This window comes from Pipistrellus hanaki, assembly GCF_964339955.1.
Source record: "Pipistrellus hanaki genome assembly, chromosome: 3".
NCBI classification, from domain to species: Eukaryota; Metazoa; Chordata; class Mammalia; order Chiroptera; family Vespertilionidae; genus Pipistrellus; species Pipistrellus hanaki.
In genome coordinates, this window is record NC_140505.1 from 175,746,141 (window position 1) to 175,762,559 (window position 16,419).

The 16,419-nt window shown below is 39.1% G+C and overlaps 1 protein-coding gene across 5 annotated transcripts in view; it reads left to right on the forward strand.

Moving 5' to 3' along the window:
- Positions 1–15,498, forward strand: part of NR1H4 (nuclear receptor subfamily 1 group H member 4) — a 69,725-nt gene extending 54,227 nt beyond the window's left edge. For all 5 annotated transcript variants that reach the window (XM_084879996.1, XM_084879995.1, XM_084879993.1 and 2 more), the window contains 3 exons: positions 1,098–1,244; positions 11,117–11,230; positions 14,328–15,498. In XM_084879996.1, coding sequence (XP_084736122.1) covers positions 1,098–1,244; positions 11,117–11,230; positions 14,328–14,566 — 500 coding nt within the window. In that variant the 3' untranslated portion in view covers positions 14,567–15,498. The remainder of the gene's footprint in view (positions 1–1,097; positions 1,245–11,116; positions 11,231–14,327) is intronic.
- Positions 15,499–16,419: the final 921 nt, after the last annotated feature.

The following is a 16,419-nucleotide window of genomic DNA, read 5'->3' on the forward strand; positions in this document are numbered from 1 at the left end:
GGATACACATAAAAATTTTTCTGGCTTGTGGAAATTTCCATTCTGCAGAGTTGACCTCTGACACCAAATGCAACTAAAATAATGGCTCAAAGAGAATCTACTTGCCTCTGACTTTTTAAAATATATATTGATTGATTTTTTTACAGAGAGGAATAGAGAGGGATAGAGAGTTAGAAACATTGATGAGAAAGAATCATCAATCAGCTGCCTCCTGCACCACCCCCACTGGGGATGTGCCCGCAACCAAGGTACATGCCCTTGACCAGAATCAAACCCAGGACCCTTCAGTCTGCAGGCCCACACTCTATCCACTGAGCCAAACCAGTCTCGGCTGCCTCTGACTTTTAAGGGGGCTTCATCTGCATCAGCCTATCTCTGCCATAATATATATATATATTTTCAATATATATTCTCTGAGAGGGCCAGATTATTATGATCTCTGAACTCATAATAATCTCACCATTCAATATATATATATATATATATATATATATATATATATATATATGCCTAGTGCATGAATTTGTGTATGATATATTAGAGGCCCAGTGCATAAATTTGTGTATGGGTGGGGTCCAGCCAGCCTGGCCAGGGGGAGGGGATATGGCTGTTTGGCTGGCCTGTCTCCTGCCTGCTGGTCAAACTCTTGGTTAAGGGAACAATTTGCATATTAGCCTTTTATTATATAGGACAGGATATACACTGAGTGGTCAGATTATTATGCGTTCAGAGATCATAATCTGGCCACTCAGTTTTATATATATATATATATATATATATATATATATATATATATATATACACACACACACACACACACACACACACACACACACATATGTATGTATTTGACATGGATCCTCTTTTACCCAACTTGTTTATCAAATCCTACAAATGAAGATAAAAGCCAGCTTCTATTTGGGAGAGAACAATAGATACTTATTGAGTCAGCTTGACTATCCAGTCTTAAAACAACTACAAAATAATTTTATGAAAATGTTTTATCAGTGGGAAGGATGGGGATGATGGTGAAGATGAATACTCTTTTATAGCATTTACAACTCCTTGATACTGATTTCATTATCACCTTCATGCAGGATTTCAGACGTTGGACCATGAAGATCAGATTGCTTTGCTGAAAGGGTCTGCAGTTGAAGCTATGTTCCTCCGGTCAGCTGAGATTTTCAATAAGAAACTTCCAGCTGGACATGCTGACCTATTGGAAGAGAGAATCCGAAAGAGTGGTATGTGACTTGCTTAATGATAGAAAGAGTTTGTTTCTGCAGCTAAGAATTTGTACAACCCACGAAGGCAGGGTTCTTGCTTGTCTTATGTAGTATTATATGCCCATTATGAATAACATGGAGAATGACCCGATAAAGGTATGTGTTCATAGAGTCTATTTAGATGGGACTTTTAGAGTCTTGGTTTAAAATATCCTGTTGCAATAGCAAAATATGAACTCTTTCCCTTCACTGAGATGAAGGGTCACAAGGGGGATTTTTAAAAATTTGGAAAATTAGTTCTTATAAAAAAAATATAGCACAAAGGAGCTGTGGTTATTCAGTCCAGGAAAAGATTCATTTGTTCAAAGCCTCCAGATCCAAATGGCTATGTATCAAACTATTAAACGTCTTCATTCAAAGAAAGGTAAGAAGAAATAAAAATAGCAACACATATATCATTTACTAGCTTTCAGTCACTGTTCTAAATACTTTACATACATGCTTCCATCAAATCTTTGAAAATATCCTATGAAATAAGCATGTTATTATTCCCATTTTATAGACGAGAGAGCCGTGTGTCTTAAACCCTGCACTTCAAAAGGCAAATGAAATAATAGTATGAAGAACTCAATTTAACTTATTATGGAGTAATATTGTAACCAAAATGTCTCAACAAAACAAAACAGAAAAAGACTCATAGATACAGAGAGCAGATGATGGTTGTCAAAGCGAAGGGAGTGAGGGATGTGGGAAATGGAGATGTAATAATAATAATAACAACAACAACAGCAATAACAATAACAACAATAATATCAGAATGGATTACTAGAAATTCTATGCAGTTTATCTCAGAAGATAGTTAAAATAGAATAAGTTTTTATATATACACATGGGTTGGGTGTATGAATGAGATAAGATGAATTTTGAAGATCTTTTTCCCCCCTCAAGTATTATTATTCTATAATTGACTGGAACAAGTTTTTTTTTTTTTTTTTTTTTTTAAATACTCACAAGGCCAGTATTTTAGAATAGATATTGGAAAGAAGGGTTCTGCACCTGTGATATAAGTAAAATAATTGAAAATTAAAAATATTTTTGAAGGGAGCCTTACCATAGTCATAGTTTTTCCTCTTAGTTTAAATTTAAAAGCATAATTAGCATCATTGGTAGATTAAAAAAAACACTTTTAAAAGATGCATTATTCCTATATTACCCATTGATGTTTTAGTTTAACAACTTCTAGGAGCAAGGAACTGGTCCTGTCAAGGCAACCGCATGTCTGGTCCATCTTGCTCAGTTCTGATAAGCTAGATCCCAGCAGCATGCTAATCTACCAGTGGGAGCATCTGCCCCCTGGTGGTCAGTGCACATCATAGCGAGCGGTTGAGCAGCCTTAGCCTATTCACTTTGATTGGTTAACTGGACGACCAGACATTTAGCATATTAGGCTTTTATTCTATAGGATAACATAGAAAGTGCAAATGTGTGAAGGGATGAGAGATTAACCATGTATAGGACTCACAAGTTCTTTAATATTATTAAAAAATAGTATTTGTAAAGCTGAAATTGTAGTAAGTGCTAGATATTAAAAGACACTGAATGACAGGTAACTAGTTTAATTTAGTCATTACATAATGGGGTGCCTTTGTACTATTCTGACCAGATGTGACATGACCATTGAGGTATTATAGAAAGATCTTTCTGGCAATATTATGAAGGAAGGCTTAGAGAGATTGAGACAAGAAGCAAAGAGACCTAGGAGAGACCAGTGCAGCAACTAGGTGAGAAATGATGAGGATTTTACAGGTTAAAAAATATGTAATAAAAAATTCTTGCTTGATAACATAAATTTTAGAACTTGAATTTGCAAGGTTGAAAAATGAAAGGTTGAAAAATGAAGTTTTTCAGCTCTGGCCAGTGTAACTAAGTGGTTAGAGCATTGGACCATGCACCGAAGGGTTGCGGGCTTAATTCCCAGTCAAGGGCATGTGCCTGGGTTGCAAGTGTGCTTCCCACCCCTTGGTCAGGCATATGTGGGAGGCAGCCAATCGATGTGTCTCTCTCACATGAATGTTTCTCTGTCTTTCTCTCCCACTTTCTCTCCCTTCTGCTGTCTCTGAAAAGCATGGAAAAAATATCCTCTGGTGAGGATCAACAGAAAATAAAAGTTTTCCAGCATGTGGTCTCTATAAATAAAGATGCATTAAAGATACTCTATAAATAAAGTATCTAATTCATAAGATACTTTACCCAAAATTCGACCACATATTGGGAAAGTAAAAAGCATCCGAATTCGCATGCTGATTAGTGTTTTGTTATCTATCATGATGGTTCTATTTATTCATATTTATGAATTTGCTTTTCCTAGTGGATTTTCAGAACACTGTCTCCTCCACACACCACATAAAAACCTAATCTTGCCAGGTGACCTTTCAAAATAGCTTTTCATTCTTATGCAAATATAATACATTCACATTTGTATTGTACTTGAAATTCCACAGTAGCAATGTCTGTTACCCTGTTTATGCCTACACAACTCTTTAAAGAATATAATGTGAAATTTCTTTTCTTATTCTCCAAGTTCATATGCCTTTCTTTGCTATTATTACATCCCAATTCTATGAACAAACATGCAGTCTCCTCAGCTACATTTATTTAATGAGGGTTATAATGTTTATTTATGCTAACTGAGGCTTCAGAACATATATCTGACACAACCTTTGGATAAGTTGTTTCTACATAATTCTAGCGCATCAATATTTTTACTCCCAATGTCGTTGTATGAAAATTAAATTTTTAAAAGATGGAAGTTTCATTAAAAACAGGAACAATCCTATAATACCATTAAATATGGTATTAGGATTGAAATAGGCTTGCTAACACTGAGTTTATATTTTAACATCTCACAAACAAAACAAAAAAAAAATCGCTCTATTAATTACATATATAACTACGGTAACTTCTGAAATTCATAGTATTTTGTGGCCTTTTTGGGTCTCCAGAATAGACAGAAATGAAATATTCTATTAAGTGTTTATCAGGGTGATAGCATATCTTGTGATTTCGCAATGGTTTGTTTTTACATATTACATCCTGTTCGTGTTCCCAGTGGCCCCTGAAGGAGGATACTATGCCACTATTTTATAGATGGGGGAAGGGCTTAGAGAGGCTAGGTGATCTGCCCAGGGTCATACAGTTAATCAGCAGAGGGCCATGAGCTGAGCACAGCTGTTCTATCAAAGCCCAGCAGTCTTTTCCTACCGCACACCTGTTACTGCTAAGATCTGACGTTTGCCAACTATCAGCTGGTAGGGAATATAAAGACTGGTAAGATTCGGTTCATGCCTTTGGTTAAGAGGTAAAGTATAAGCCATTTTAAATGGTTCTTAAGTAAATTATAAAATGAATAGAGATGGTGAGGTCAGAGAAAAGAGAAATTCTTACTAGAGTGATCAAGTTGTAGCTAGTTTGTAGCGGCACAATGAAGTATACTCAATGTAGTATACACTATGTTTATTTTTCTACTCTTTAAATACATCTGACTTCACTGCTTTGGACTTGGGAAGAAATGAAAACAATGATAAGAACTACATTTTTTAAAGAAGTAGATGTAAACCATCAGCTCCAATACTATCTTTGAAAGAAAGCTTAGAAATATAAAGAAACAAATGACAGAATATTTACAAGAAAAGGAAATGCTTACACAAAGTTTGAAATTGGTAACAGCTCTCCTTTTGCTTTTCAAAAATGGCCATGGAATAATTTTGGCATGGACAAATTTGGGGCTCAAATTGTAGGAAGAAAGTTTTCTCAAAATAAGAGAAAGTATGGAAGTATTACGTGAGTTCATATTCTCATTAGCCTTCAGCTGTACCAATGAGCCTTTTGTATTTGTCCCATTTTGGTCATTATGTATTTATTTATGTATCTATCTCTTGCATTAATCTGTCAACTGCTTGAGGATCATTCCCAGCACTATCATAGCGCCTGGTACATATTAGATGTACAAAAATTGGTGAATTATATTGGGATGAATCTGGGACTTGATAGTCCAAAACCTCTCAATTCCTAAGCACTGGTGAGGTCTAATTTGACCAGATAAATTTTAGCCATTAGGACTAATGGGAGGTGTGTTATTTATTAAATATTTTATTATTGTTAATCCTCACCTGAGGATATTTTCCCATTGATTTTTAGAGAGGGTGGAACAGGGAGAGACACACAGAGAGAAACATCATTGTGAGAGAGACACATCGATTGGTTGCCTCCTGCACATGCTCCAAGTAGGGCCAGGGATTGAGTCTGCAACCCAGGTACGTGCCCTTGACCGGAATTGAACCTGGGACCCTTCAGTCTGTGAGCTGATTCTCTATCCACTGAGCCAAACCAGCTAGAGCTATTGGCAGGTTTTTACTAAGACCAACCATGTAGCACAAATGACTCTGAGTTCAAGTTAGCTATAGGCTACGGTCCATTCTCTTAGCACCATGAGAATGTTTCCATTGTCTTAATAGCATCCTTTCCCCTGTCACATCTCATATCTATGTCACCTTCATCATAAGAGCTAGCAAAATGTAATATTGCATAATGTAATATGCATTTATTAATCTCCTGCCATGTCTCAGCAGCAGGCTGGTTACTAAGGATACAGAGATGAACAAGAAGCATCTGTGGAGCACGCTTTACTGGCCAGGCAATGGGCCAGGCACTGAGAATAGTTGGTTTCTACTCTCATAACATTTATATGGTATTTCACATTCTAATGGGATGGAAAGAAATGAGTTGTGACAAGTGCAATAGAATTGAACATCAAGAAGGGAGCAAGTAATTCTGATACACGGTGACAGAGGAAGCTCTTGAGAGAGAACAAAATTTGCATTTGACCTTGAAACATGGATGGGGAGTCCTAGCCTAACAAGAATCCCTTGTATAAAATGCACATTTGTGCAACACACACACATACACACACATACACACGCACGCACACACATGAACACACACACACCTACCTCTGCTCTATTTTTTATTTATCTCCAATGAAAACTAGAAAGTTAATTAGGAAATAAAAGACAATTGCATTTAAAATAACTTACAACAGCATGGCATTGATTCTATCAAATAGTTATTCTTTCAAAGAACATTTCTGATCATTGGCCAGTTAATATATCAATCACAGACCTATTTAAAAAAAATAAAACAAGAAAACAGTTGATAAATAAAGGAAAAGAAGAAACAGAGGAATAGGAATATAAATGGCTTTTCACAACTTTGTACTTTTTCACAGTAGTCTTCATGTTTAAGTTAGAAAATGGTGCCCCCTTGTGACCAAAAATAAGCAAATTGGGCATAAAGAGCCCAATTGAAGTAAACCTTAAGCACGTCTCCAGTAAGGAGGAAGCAGGAAAATGGGAAAAGACTGCCCCTTCAGGAAGATGCTATTATTACATTTTTTATGTCAGAAGTTGCTGTTCATAGAGACTTAAAACACCTCTTTGTTAATGCTGTTGTGGTTAATTCTGATTTTATTTATTTATTTATTTACTTATTTGATGGGGGGAAGAAAGACATCCATTTGTTGTTCCACGTATTAATGCATTCATTGGTTGATTGTTAAATGTGCCCTGACTGGGGAACAAACCCACAACCTTGGCATATTGGGATGACACTAACCAACTGAGCTACCCAGCCCTGGCTTAATTCTGATAATTGATTCTAATTCAAAAGCAGATTTATATTTGACCCATCCTGTAGGAAAATATATATATATTTTTAAAACCCTTCTATTATTTGTTTTCTACATCTTCTCTATGTTCACTTTGTCCTTTAAAACATGCACAAGGTGAAAAATCATAACAAACATTTTAACCTACTTTTCTAAAATTATCAACTTCAATTAGATTCTGTTACACTGTGACAGAGGTAACATCTTTGGAAAGTAAGTGGGGATTAGGAAAGACAAATAAAATAAAAAATTAGGTAGTCAAAGACAATGTCTAAATATTAAATATTTTTAAATCAGCTGCCTTTAATATTACTCCCAAATCTTCACGGACTATGTAAAATAATGGCACAGTTGTGAGTTATTATTTTAGATAACCACAGCTAATAGGTGTGGTCCCCAAGTGCCAAGGACTGACATTGTTTGAAGGTGTAAAAGGACAACCCTTTTACTAAAATTTACTACCTAGAAAAATTTACTACCGAAAATTTACTACCTAGAAAAATGCTGAAGCAAATCACTGATCAGTCAATTTGTATTCATCCCTAGGAAACAGCAGACTGTAAAAAGCAAAACAAAAACATAGTTTTGCCTTAAGGCAGGGGAGGGTGGGTGGATGGAAGGTAATCAACCAAGGATTTTGTATGCATATATGCATGGTACATGGACACAGACAATGATGGGGCAGTGAGGGTCTGGGGTGGGGGCGGGGACGGGCTGGAGGGGCTCCATGGGAGAAAAAAGAGGGACATACGAAATACTTCAACAATAAAGAATTATTAAAAACATGCCCTAGCCGACAGCGGTTTGGCTCAGTGGATAGAGCGTCGGCCTGCGGACTAAAAGGTCCCGGATTTGATTCAGGTCAAGGGCACGTACCTTGGTTGATGGCACATCCCTAGTCGGGGGTGTGCAAGAGGCAGCTGGTTGATGTTTCTCTCTCAGCGACGTTTCTAACTCTCTATCCCTCTCAATTCCTCTCTGTGTAAAATCAATAAAATATACTTAAAAAAACACACACAAAAACAAAAAACAAAACAAAAAAAACATGCCCTAGCTGGTTTTGTTCAGTGGATAGAATGTCGGCCTGTGGACTAGAAGGGTCCTGGGTTTGATTCCAGTCAAGGGCACATGCCCGGGTTGCAGGCTCGATCCCCAGTAGGAGGTGTGCAGGAGGCAGCTGATCAATGATTCCCTCTCATCATTGATGTTTTTTTCTCTCTCCCTCTTCCTTCCTCTCTGAAATCAATAAAAATATATTTTAAAAAAGAATTATTAAAAACAAAAATCAACATAGCTTTGCATATACAAAGGTATCTGAGCTTAACCTAAGATTATGATGAATTGATACTACAATGGAACCAATGCATTCATCCAATTATCCTGAATAACAATAATAATAGCTCTTATAATAATTACTAGAGGCCCGGTGCACGAAAATTCATGCACTGGGGTGGTGGGGGGAGGTGGTCCCCTCAGCTCAGCCTGCACCCTCTAGCAGTCTGGGATCCCTCTGGGGATGTCCACCTGCTGGCTTAGGCCTGCTCCCCAGGGGATTGGGCCTAAGCTGGCACTCAGACATCCCTCTGGTAGCCCCAGAGCCCTTCAGCCTGGCTTGTGGCTGAGTAGCTCTCCCCACTGTGGGAGTGCACTGACCACTAGGGGCGACCAGCCACTCCCTGTTGTTCTGCCAGTAGGGTTAATTTGCATATTACCCTTTTATTATATAGGATCGGCTGTAGTATTTATGCAGGTCTTACTCTTAGCCAGGCACTCTACATATGCTACTCTCATATGCTACTATTGTTATAATTCACATTTCACAGATGAGGAAACAGGCTTAAAGAGTTTAAATAATGTGGCCAAGACCAAGTCATAGGTCAGACTTCAAACTCAGAACTGGCTATTACCTCTTAACCACTATTTATTGGAAGCCAGGACCGATACTCCCAGGCTTGCCCACACTCCAATCCAACCCTCTGCATTTTAAGTTACATCTAGTTTGGTCCTGCACATTCAGTGCAACCGGAAACAGCTGGCTAGAGGGCAGTCTTCCACAGGATGCAATCCCTAAGGTGCTCTACAGTGACAGTGTTGTTAAGAGAGCCCACTGGAGTCAAGATTCAAAAGTCAAAGGGGAGAAAAGTGTGGTGTTTTGACTAAAGAGAAAAAGGCCAAGGATTTGGTTTGCGATGCTATGCTTCTTTAGATTCTCTTAGAGGTGAGGATTTAGACATTCTGATTCTGTAAAGTGTAATATCAGATGATACTTACATGTTCTGGAATCTGGAATCCAGTTTTGTCCTGGTTTGGCTCTCCAAACTCTATGGCTTTAGGTCTGGTGTGGATGGAATAGAGCAGTCTAAGTCTGGCCCAATCCTGGGAACTTACGTTCTTCTCAATTCATCCATAGATCACATCAGAGTCTTTTTTCCTGTCTCCACATTCCACAGTCAGAGCTCTTCTGGAGTGGATCCATGCACAGAACAGGCAGCACTAATATTTGTTCAATCAGTGGAGGAAGTAACACAAAGGAGTCTTAACGTATAACGTGGAGCAAGCTAGATAAAGATAGAAGGAGGCTATACCAAGTAGAAAGAAGAACATATATGAATCCTGGGCAATGTGCCCTGGCCAGGTGGTCAGTTGGTTCAAGTGTCGTCCCATGAACCAAAAGATTGTAGATTTGATTTCAGGTCAGGGCACACACCTGGGTTGTGAGTCGATCCCCATTCAGGGCAAGTGTGGTAGGCAAACTATTGAAGTTTCTTCCACATTGATGTTTCTCTCTCACTCTCGTTGCTCTCTTCCTTCCTCTCTAAAAATTCAACACAAATATATCCTCAGGTGGGGATTAATTTTTTAAAAACTGGGAGATGGGAACTTTAGGAACTACAATGGCTGGTATAAAGGCCGTGAGATATAATGGAAACCTTAGACACAGCTACAAGCCAGGACTCTGGAGCCTGCTAGCTTTGGTTTGAATCCTGGCTCCACCTCTTATCAGTTGTGTCTTTGGGCAAGTTCTAGAACCTCTCTGTACCTATCTCATGGAATGTTGGGAAGATTAAATGAGCTATAGTATAAGAAGTGTTTGGAACCGTGCACTCAATAAATGTGAATTCCTGTGATTCTCACGTGGGTGAGTAGTGGGTGGGTGGGGTAGGCAGGGGGACAGGTCCTGGAGTTTCCTTTGTAAAAAGGGAGAACAATTATGCCAATAATTGTTCCATGGAGAATGTTTGAAGGTTTGTAGGAAGTGGGGAGTCAGGGTGTGATTTGAAGTTTGGAAAGGTAATTCGGGGATGGGGAGGAGGAGATTAAACTGAAGATAGGAAGACCAGTGAGGAGGCCATTGCAGTGTTCCAGATGAAGAGGATAAAGACTTAAACTAAGTTAATTCCAGGTGCAGTGGAGAGGACAGGGAGCCGCTCAGTGAAGAGTTAGCAGGTCTAACCACAGGAGGCAGCCTCTGACCCCGTGAGAGGGAGGCCGAATCTCACTGTCAGGTGGGGCTTTAGAGTAGCAGTCACTGAGAGTGGGAACAGCAGGAACAAGGTGCGTTTCCAGGAAGAGAAAGAGTTTCGCTTTGTTCGTGTTGTCTTAATTTTGGACATGTTGAGTTCCAAGAGGACAGCCAAGCCCCAATGCCTAGCAGGCGATGGATGAACAGGTTTAGTAATTCAGAGAGATATCAGAACTCTGATAAGAACTCTAAACATTACTAATTGAAGCTGTTGATACTTCTGGGCTAAAGAACAATAATTGGGGGGCGGTTACTTAAGATGCTATCTATGCGCTGATTATAGATATTAATATGGAAAAGATGAGCAAACTCCATCTGGAAAATGGGTGACGTTAGAAGATTGTTTTGGCAAGCCAGGAATGTTATCATTTATTGTCAGACAGTAGTGACTAAAACAAAGGCACTGCCAAGATTAAAGATTCACCAATCATTGATTTAGTCATATTTGGAGGATTTTGTTAGCTGACCTTTGCCCGGCCTTTGGCTGGAACATATAATATATATTGACGTTATTTAAACATGTGGATATGGGTGCCAATATTCACGTGTTTGTATATATGCGATGTGTTTATAATTTTACAATTTCAGTTATTCAGCAACTTTACCAGGCTTCTGCAATTTTTCACATTCCCCTCCCCCCCACAGGTATTTCTGATGAATATATAACGCCGATGTTTAGTTTTTACAAAAGTGTGGCAGAATTGAAAATGACTCAAGAAGAGTATGCATTGCTTACAGCCATTGTTATTCTCTCTCCAGGTAATTTTGATGTTGGATTTTCATTTTTATTCTATTTGTTCATTTTTTCCAGTATAATCATAATCATGTTTATTAAAGAAAATCTGGGAAACACAGAAACAGAAAAAAGTAAAATGGCCTATAATCCCACTGCTTCAAATTGAATCATGTTAACATTTTCAATGTGTTTCTTCTCAGCCTTTCTTCTAACCTCGCTTTCATTCAGTAAATACATTTTTAATACCTACTATGTGCTAAACATGGTTCTAGACATTGGGGAATATGGAAGTAAAGAAATAGGCAGGACACAGCTACACTCTAGTGGGGTAAGAAAAACAACTAATGAAGAAACAAAAATAATTTGTAGTAATTATTGAGGTGGAAAGTGCTACAAAAATTTAAAGATGAGACTATAAGGAAAGAAAGTGGAAGTAGAATATATATTTTTTTAAAACACAGCCATTTTCTTTTTTTTAAAATATATTTTATTGATTTTTTACAGAGAGGAAAGGAGAGGGATAGAGAGTTAGAAACATTGATGAGAGAGAATCATCGATCAGCTCTCTCCTACACACCTTCTACTGGGGATGTACCTGAGACCCAGGTACATGCCCTTGATCAGAATCGAACACGGGACCTTTCAGTCCGCAGGCTGACTATCCACTGAGCTAAACCGATTTCGGCTAAAATATTATTACTGATCAATGTTTTTGGTACAACAAGGTAACAAGTAGCTTCTGACTTAATGTCATGTATAAAATGGTTTTAGGCCACAACTTATGAATGTGGCATCACTCCCAAATAAATAAGCAAAAAATAGAAAAATGTGATGAATTTTCACACTCACGTACATGTACTTATATAATAGTAACTAGATCAAGATATAGAACATTTTCAGGCCTCCCTAAACTCCCCTTTCAATTAATGCCCCCAAAGTAGCATGTATGGTGAACATAAGTATCATTTCTGGTGGGTATATCCTAAGGACTGGAACTTGGGATGTAGGGTTTATATATGTATAACTTTAGTAGGCGCCGCCAAAATATTTTTCTTCTTGCCCAGCCAATGTAGCTCAGTGGTTGGACATTGACCTATGAACCAGAAGGTGATGGTTCAATTCCCCATCAGGGCACATGCCCAAGTTGTGGGCTCACTATTATAGTTACTATTATCTAGTTACTATTATATAAGTACATGTACGTGAGTGTGAAAATTGTTACCTTGTTGTACCATACCAATAGTAAGGTTTTTTTTTTCAAGGATTATTAAAGAGGAGCCTAAATGAAAGTATGTACATACTTTTTAACGTAATAGAAAGAATACTGTCTTAAATTTTATTTTACTCATTTATTTTTTGCCCATGTCACACCTTAGTTTTTTTTTAATTAAATATATGTTTTAATTGATTTTTAGAGAGAGAGATAGAAACATTGATAAGAGAGAAACATCATTGATTGGCTGCCTCCTGCAAGCCCCCCCCCCCCCCACTGGGGATGGAACCTGCAACCTAAGCATGTGCTCTGCTGTGGAATTGAACCAGTTACTTCTTGGTTCATGGATTGGCACTCAGCTACTGAGCCATACTGGCTGGGCTATTTCATTTTTTTAATCCTCCTTGGAATATGTGTTTTACAGATTTTTAGAGATGGGGGATGTAGGGGAGGAGAGAGAGATAGAGAGAAAAGAAAGAGAGATAAGAGAAACATCAATATATGAAAGAAACATTGATCAGTTGCCTCTCACACAAGCCCCCACTGGGGATTGAACCTGCAACTTCAGTACTAGTATGTGCCCTGAACAGGAATTGAACCCACAACCTTTAAGTGCATGGGATGACACTCCAACCAATTGAGCCACACCAAAATGTCTTGTTTTAAAATACACTGTTCTTCAAACGTCTTTTGCCTGTCATTAAAAAAAAATTATACTGGAAAAGTTTATAGTAGTGCATGCATCATATTCCATTGTATCGATGACCAATCATTTACCTAACTTTTACCATATGTTTGGATATTCAGAATACTTCCAATTATTTGTTGTTCTAAACAATGTTGAAATGAATACCTCTATATATGCATTTTTCTATTTTTTGCTTATTTATTTGGGAGTGATGCCACATTCATAAGTTGTGGCCTAAAACCATTTTATACATGACATTAAGTCAGAAGCTACTTGTTACCTTGTTGTACCATAAAAAATTATCACTAAAAAAAAGAAAAATGCTTGTAATATATTTTTTATTGATTTCAGAGAGAAAGGGAGAAGAAGAGATAGAAATATCAACAGAGAGAATCATTGATCGGCTGCCTCCTGCACACTCCATACTGAGGAGTGAGCCCACAACTTGGGCATGTGCCCTGATGGGGAATCGAACCATCACCTTCTGGTTCATAGGTCAATGTCCAACCACTGAGCTACATTGGCTGGGCAAGAAGAAAAATATTTTGGCGGCGCCTACTAAAGTTATACATATATAAACCCTACATCCCAAGTTCCAGTCCTTAGGATATACCCACCAGAAATGATACTTATGTTCACCATACATGCTACTTTGGGGGCATTAATTGAAAGGGGAGTTTAGGGAGGCCTGAAAATGTTCTATATCTTGATCTAGTTACTATTATATAAGTACATGTACGTGAGTGTGAAAATTCATCAAATTGAACACTTCATTTGTACATTTCAACTGTGCAACATGTGTGAGTTACACTTCAAGAAGGTGAGCCTTGCCTGGCCAGCGTGGCTCAGAGGTTGAGTGTCAACCTAGGAACCAAGAGGTCACGGTTCGATTCCTGGTCAGGGCACATGTCTGGATTACAGGCTTGATCCCCAGTGTGGGGCATGCAGGAGGCAGCTGCTCAATGATTCTCTCTCATCATTGACGTTTCTACCTTTCTCTCTCCTTTCATCTTTGACATTAATATTATATATATATATATATATATATATATATACACTATATCTATATCTATATCTATATCTATATCTATATCTATATCTATATCTATATCTATATCTATATCTATATCTATATATATGTTCTAAAGGTTAGGCTTACTGTAATATGCCAAACCTTCCACTCTTTCATTTTGTCATTTTATGTTAAACATCAAAACAGACAGACAATACATAAAGGACAGAGAGGCCGTAGAGAAGCTTCAGGAACCTCTGTTGGACGTGCTGCAGAAGCTGTGCAAGATCCACCAACCGGAGAACCCCCAGCATTTCGCCTGTCTCCTGGGCCGCCTGACGGAGCTGAGGACGTTCAACCACCACCACGCGGAGATGCTGATGTCCTGGCGGGTCAATGACCACAAGTTCACCCCGCTCCTCTGCGAGATCTGGGATGTGCAGTGAGGGGCACCCGGGGCGGGCCGGCCCTCCGTGTTCCTCTTATCCTAAAGCCCATGGGAAACTTGGCCTTTATTTCTTGGTTTCACCCAAGAATTTTGACAAATATTTATGCAGTAATTATGTAACTTCCACAACTGTAAATACGGGGCTCGGTAGAATGGCTTTCTCTCCTTGTTATTTTACACGGCTTCAGGGAATCTTCTTTGAATTGGCATGCCCTGTTTGCCTAACTAAATTTGTTGAAATGGGGGGGAGGGGGGGGAATCTCAGTTTGCGCTTCATCTTCCCTTGTTGCATATATTTTATTAAACAGCTGTGTGCGCTTTGGGCAATAAAGTGAAGGTAATGCCAGCAGGCTTTTATTTGAGAACAGAATTTGAAAAAAAAAATACACAAACTCTTACGTCTTTGAATGATGAATGACATCGTATTGAGCCCAAGGGGTAACTACAAAAGGATAAACTCTCCCGATATGAATGCTACATTTTTTTTTTCCACCCCTGGTGAATAGTCATTCATTTGTAGTAGTAGCCCTCTGATCATTTCATTCTCTTTGAACTTCAAAGAGAATAGCATACAGAAAAGTGAATGATTATCACATAAAATATTCCCCAAGCATATTAGTTATGCTTTTAGGGGGACTGCTTCCCGTAGTCGGAGTCTCGAGGCAGCATTTACAGATTCAGAGTATGCAGGTAGCCCCAGTGCTGGGACAGTCCCTGTTCTCATTGGAAGTGCTCGCTGTGGGTTTCGGTGCATATAATTAATCATCTTGTTTTGTGTGCTTTTGGAAAACACTCCTTCAGCCTGGTGCACAGCTATTGTATACTCCCCTCTAAAGCAGGAATTAGTTCATTTCCTTCCTTCCTTGTTACACTGTGCCATTCTTCTCCCCATCATCCTTTGGTGAATACAATAAAACACCTTCTCTAAGGAACAGCCTAATATCTCCCTTTCTCCTGAAGTCAGCCGAAATGGAGCTTGCATAGCAAGAAAAGGCTTTCTTTCTGTATTCACAATACCAGGGTGACCCTGATGTGCTAAAAATAGCTGGCCAGTGGAACAGGGAGTGAGTTGGGGTTCCATCAGTTGGGTTCTATCTGCTACATTTGTTTCCCAAACTTTTGACATATGTGCACCCCTTCTATAATTTTCATAACGCTGAGTACCCCTCGTACTCCTGAGAACGTAGAATTAGGCGCAGCTAAGCACGGTGCAGTGCACATCCCCACCAAACTTCGGTGCAACGCGTACCCCCACCAAACTCTTCCCGTACCGCTGTGGGTACGTGTACCACACTTTGGGAAACACTGTCATCAAAGCCTTGAATCCCCACTAAGTGCAAGATTCTTAGCTGAACTCCGTGGGGAAGTCCAAATATCATTAAGACACAGTGATTGCTGGAAGGTCTTACAAAGCAGCACAGAGGAATGTTGTATGGGCTCAACTGGGAAAGTCGCCTGGAAGAGGTGGCACTTCCTGGGCTTTGAAGGATGGCCAGGTCTTGCATGGGTCAAAGTAAGAGGGAAGGGGATTTAAAGTGAAAAAGGGGTGGTGGGTGTTGGGGAGAGGGCAAAAGGAGGGAGGTGGGGAATTGTCCAGATGTTAAAAGACCACAAGTAATCTAGGGGAGGGAGAGAGAGGGTGCACAGTCCCTTTCTCAGCCTCAGTCTTACTCAGCACTTGCCACCTGAGGAGGTTTAGCTGATGAATGAAGAGTAAGTGGGAAGTTGCAAGCCCACCAGGGGAGAAGGACATTTAAAACAGAGAATTAAACTTCCGGGATGCCCGAAGGAGTAGCTCCCATTTGGGGAACTGGGTGTGGTGTCCAGGTCACAGGGCACCTGTGGGGAAAG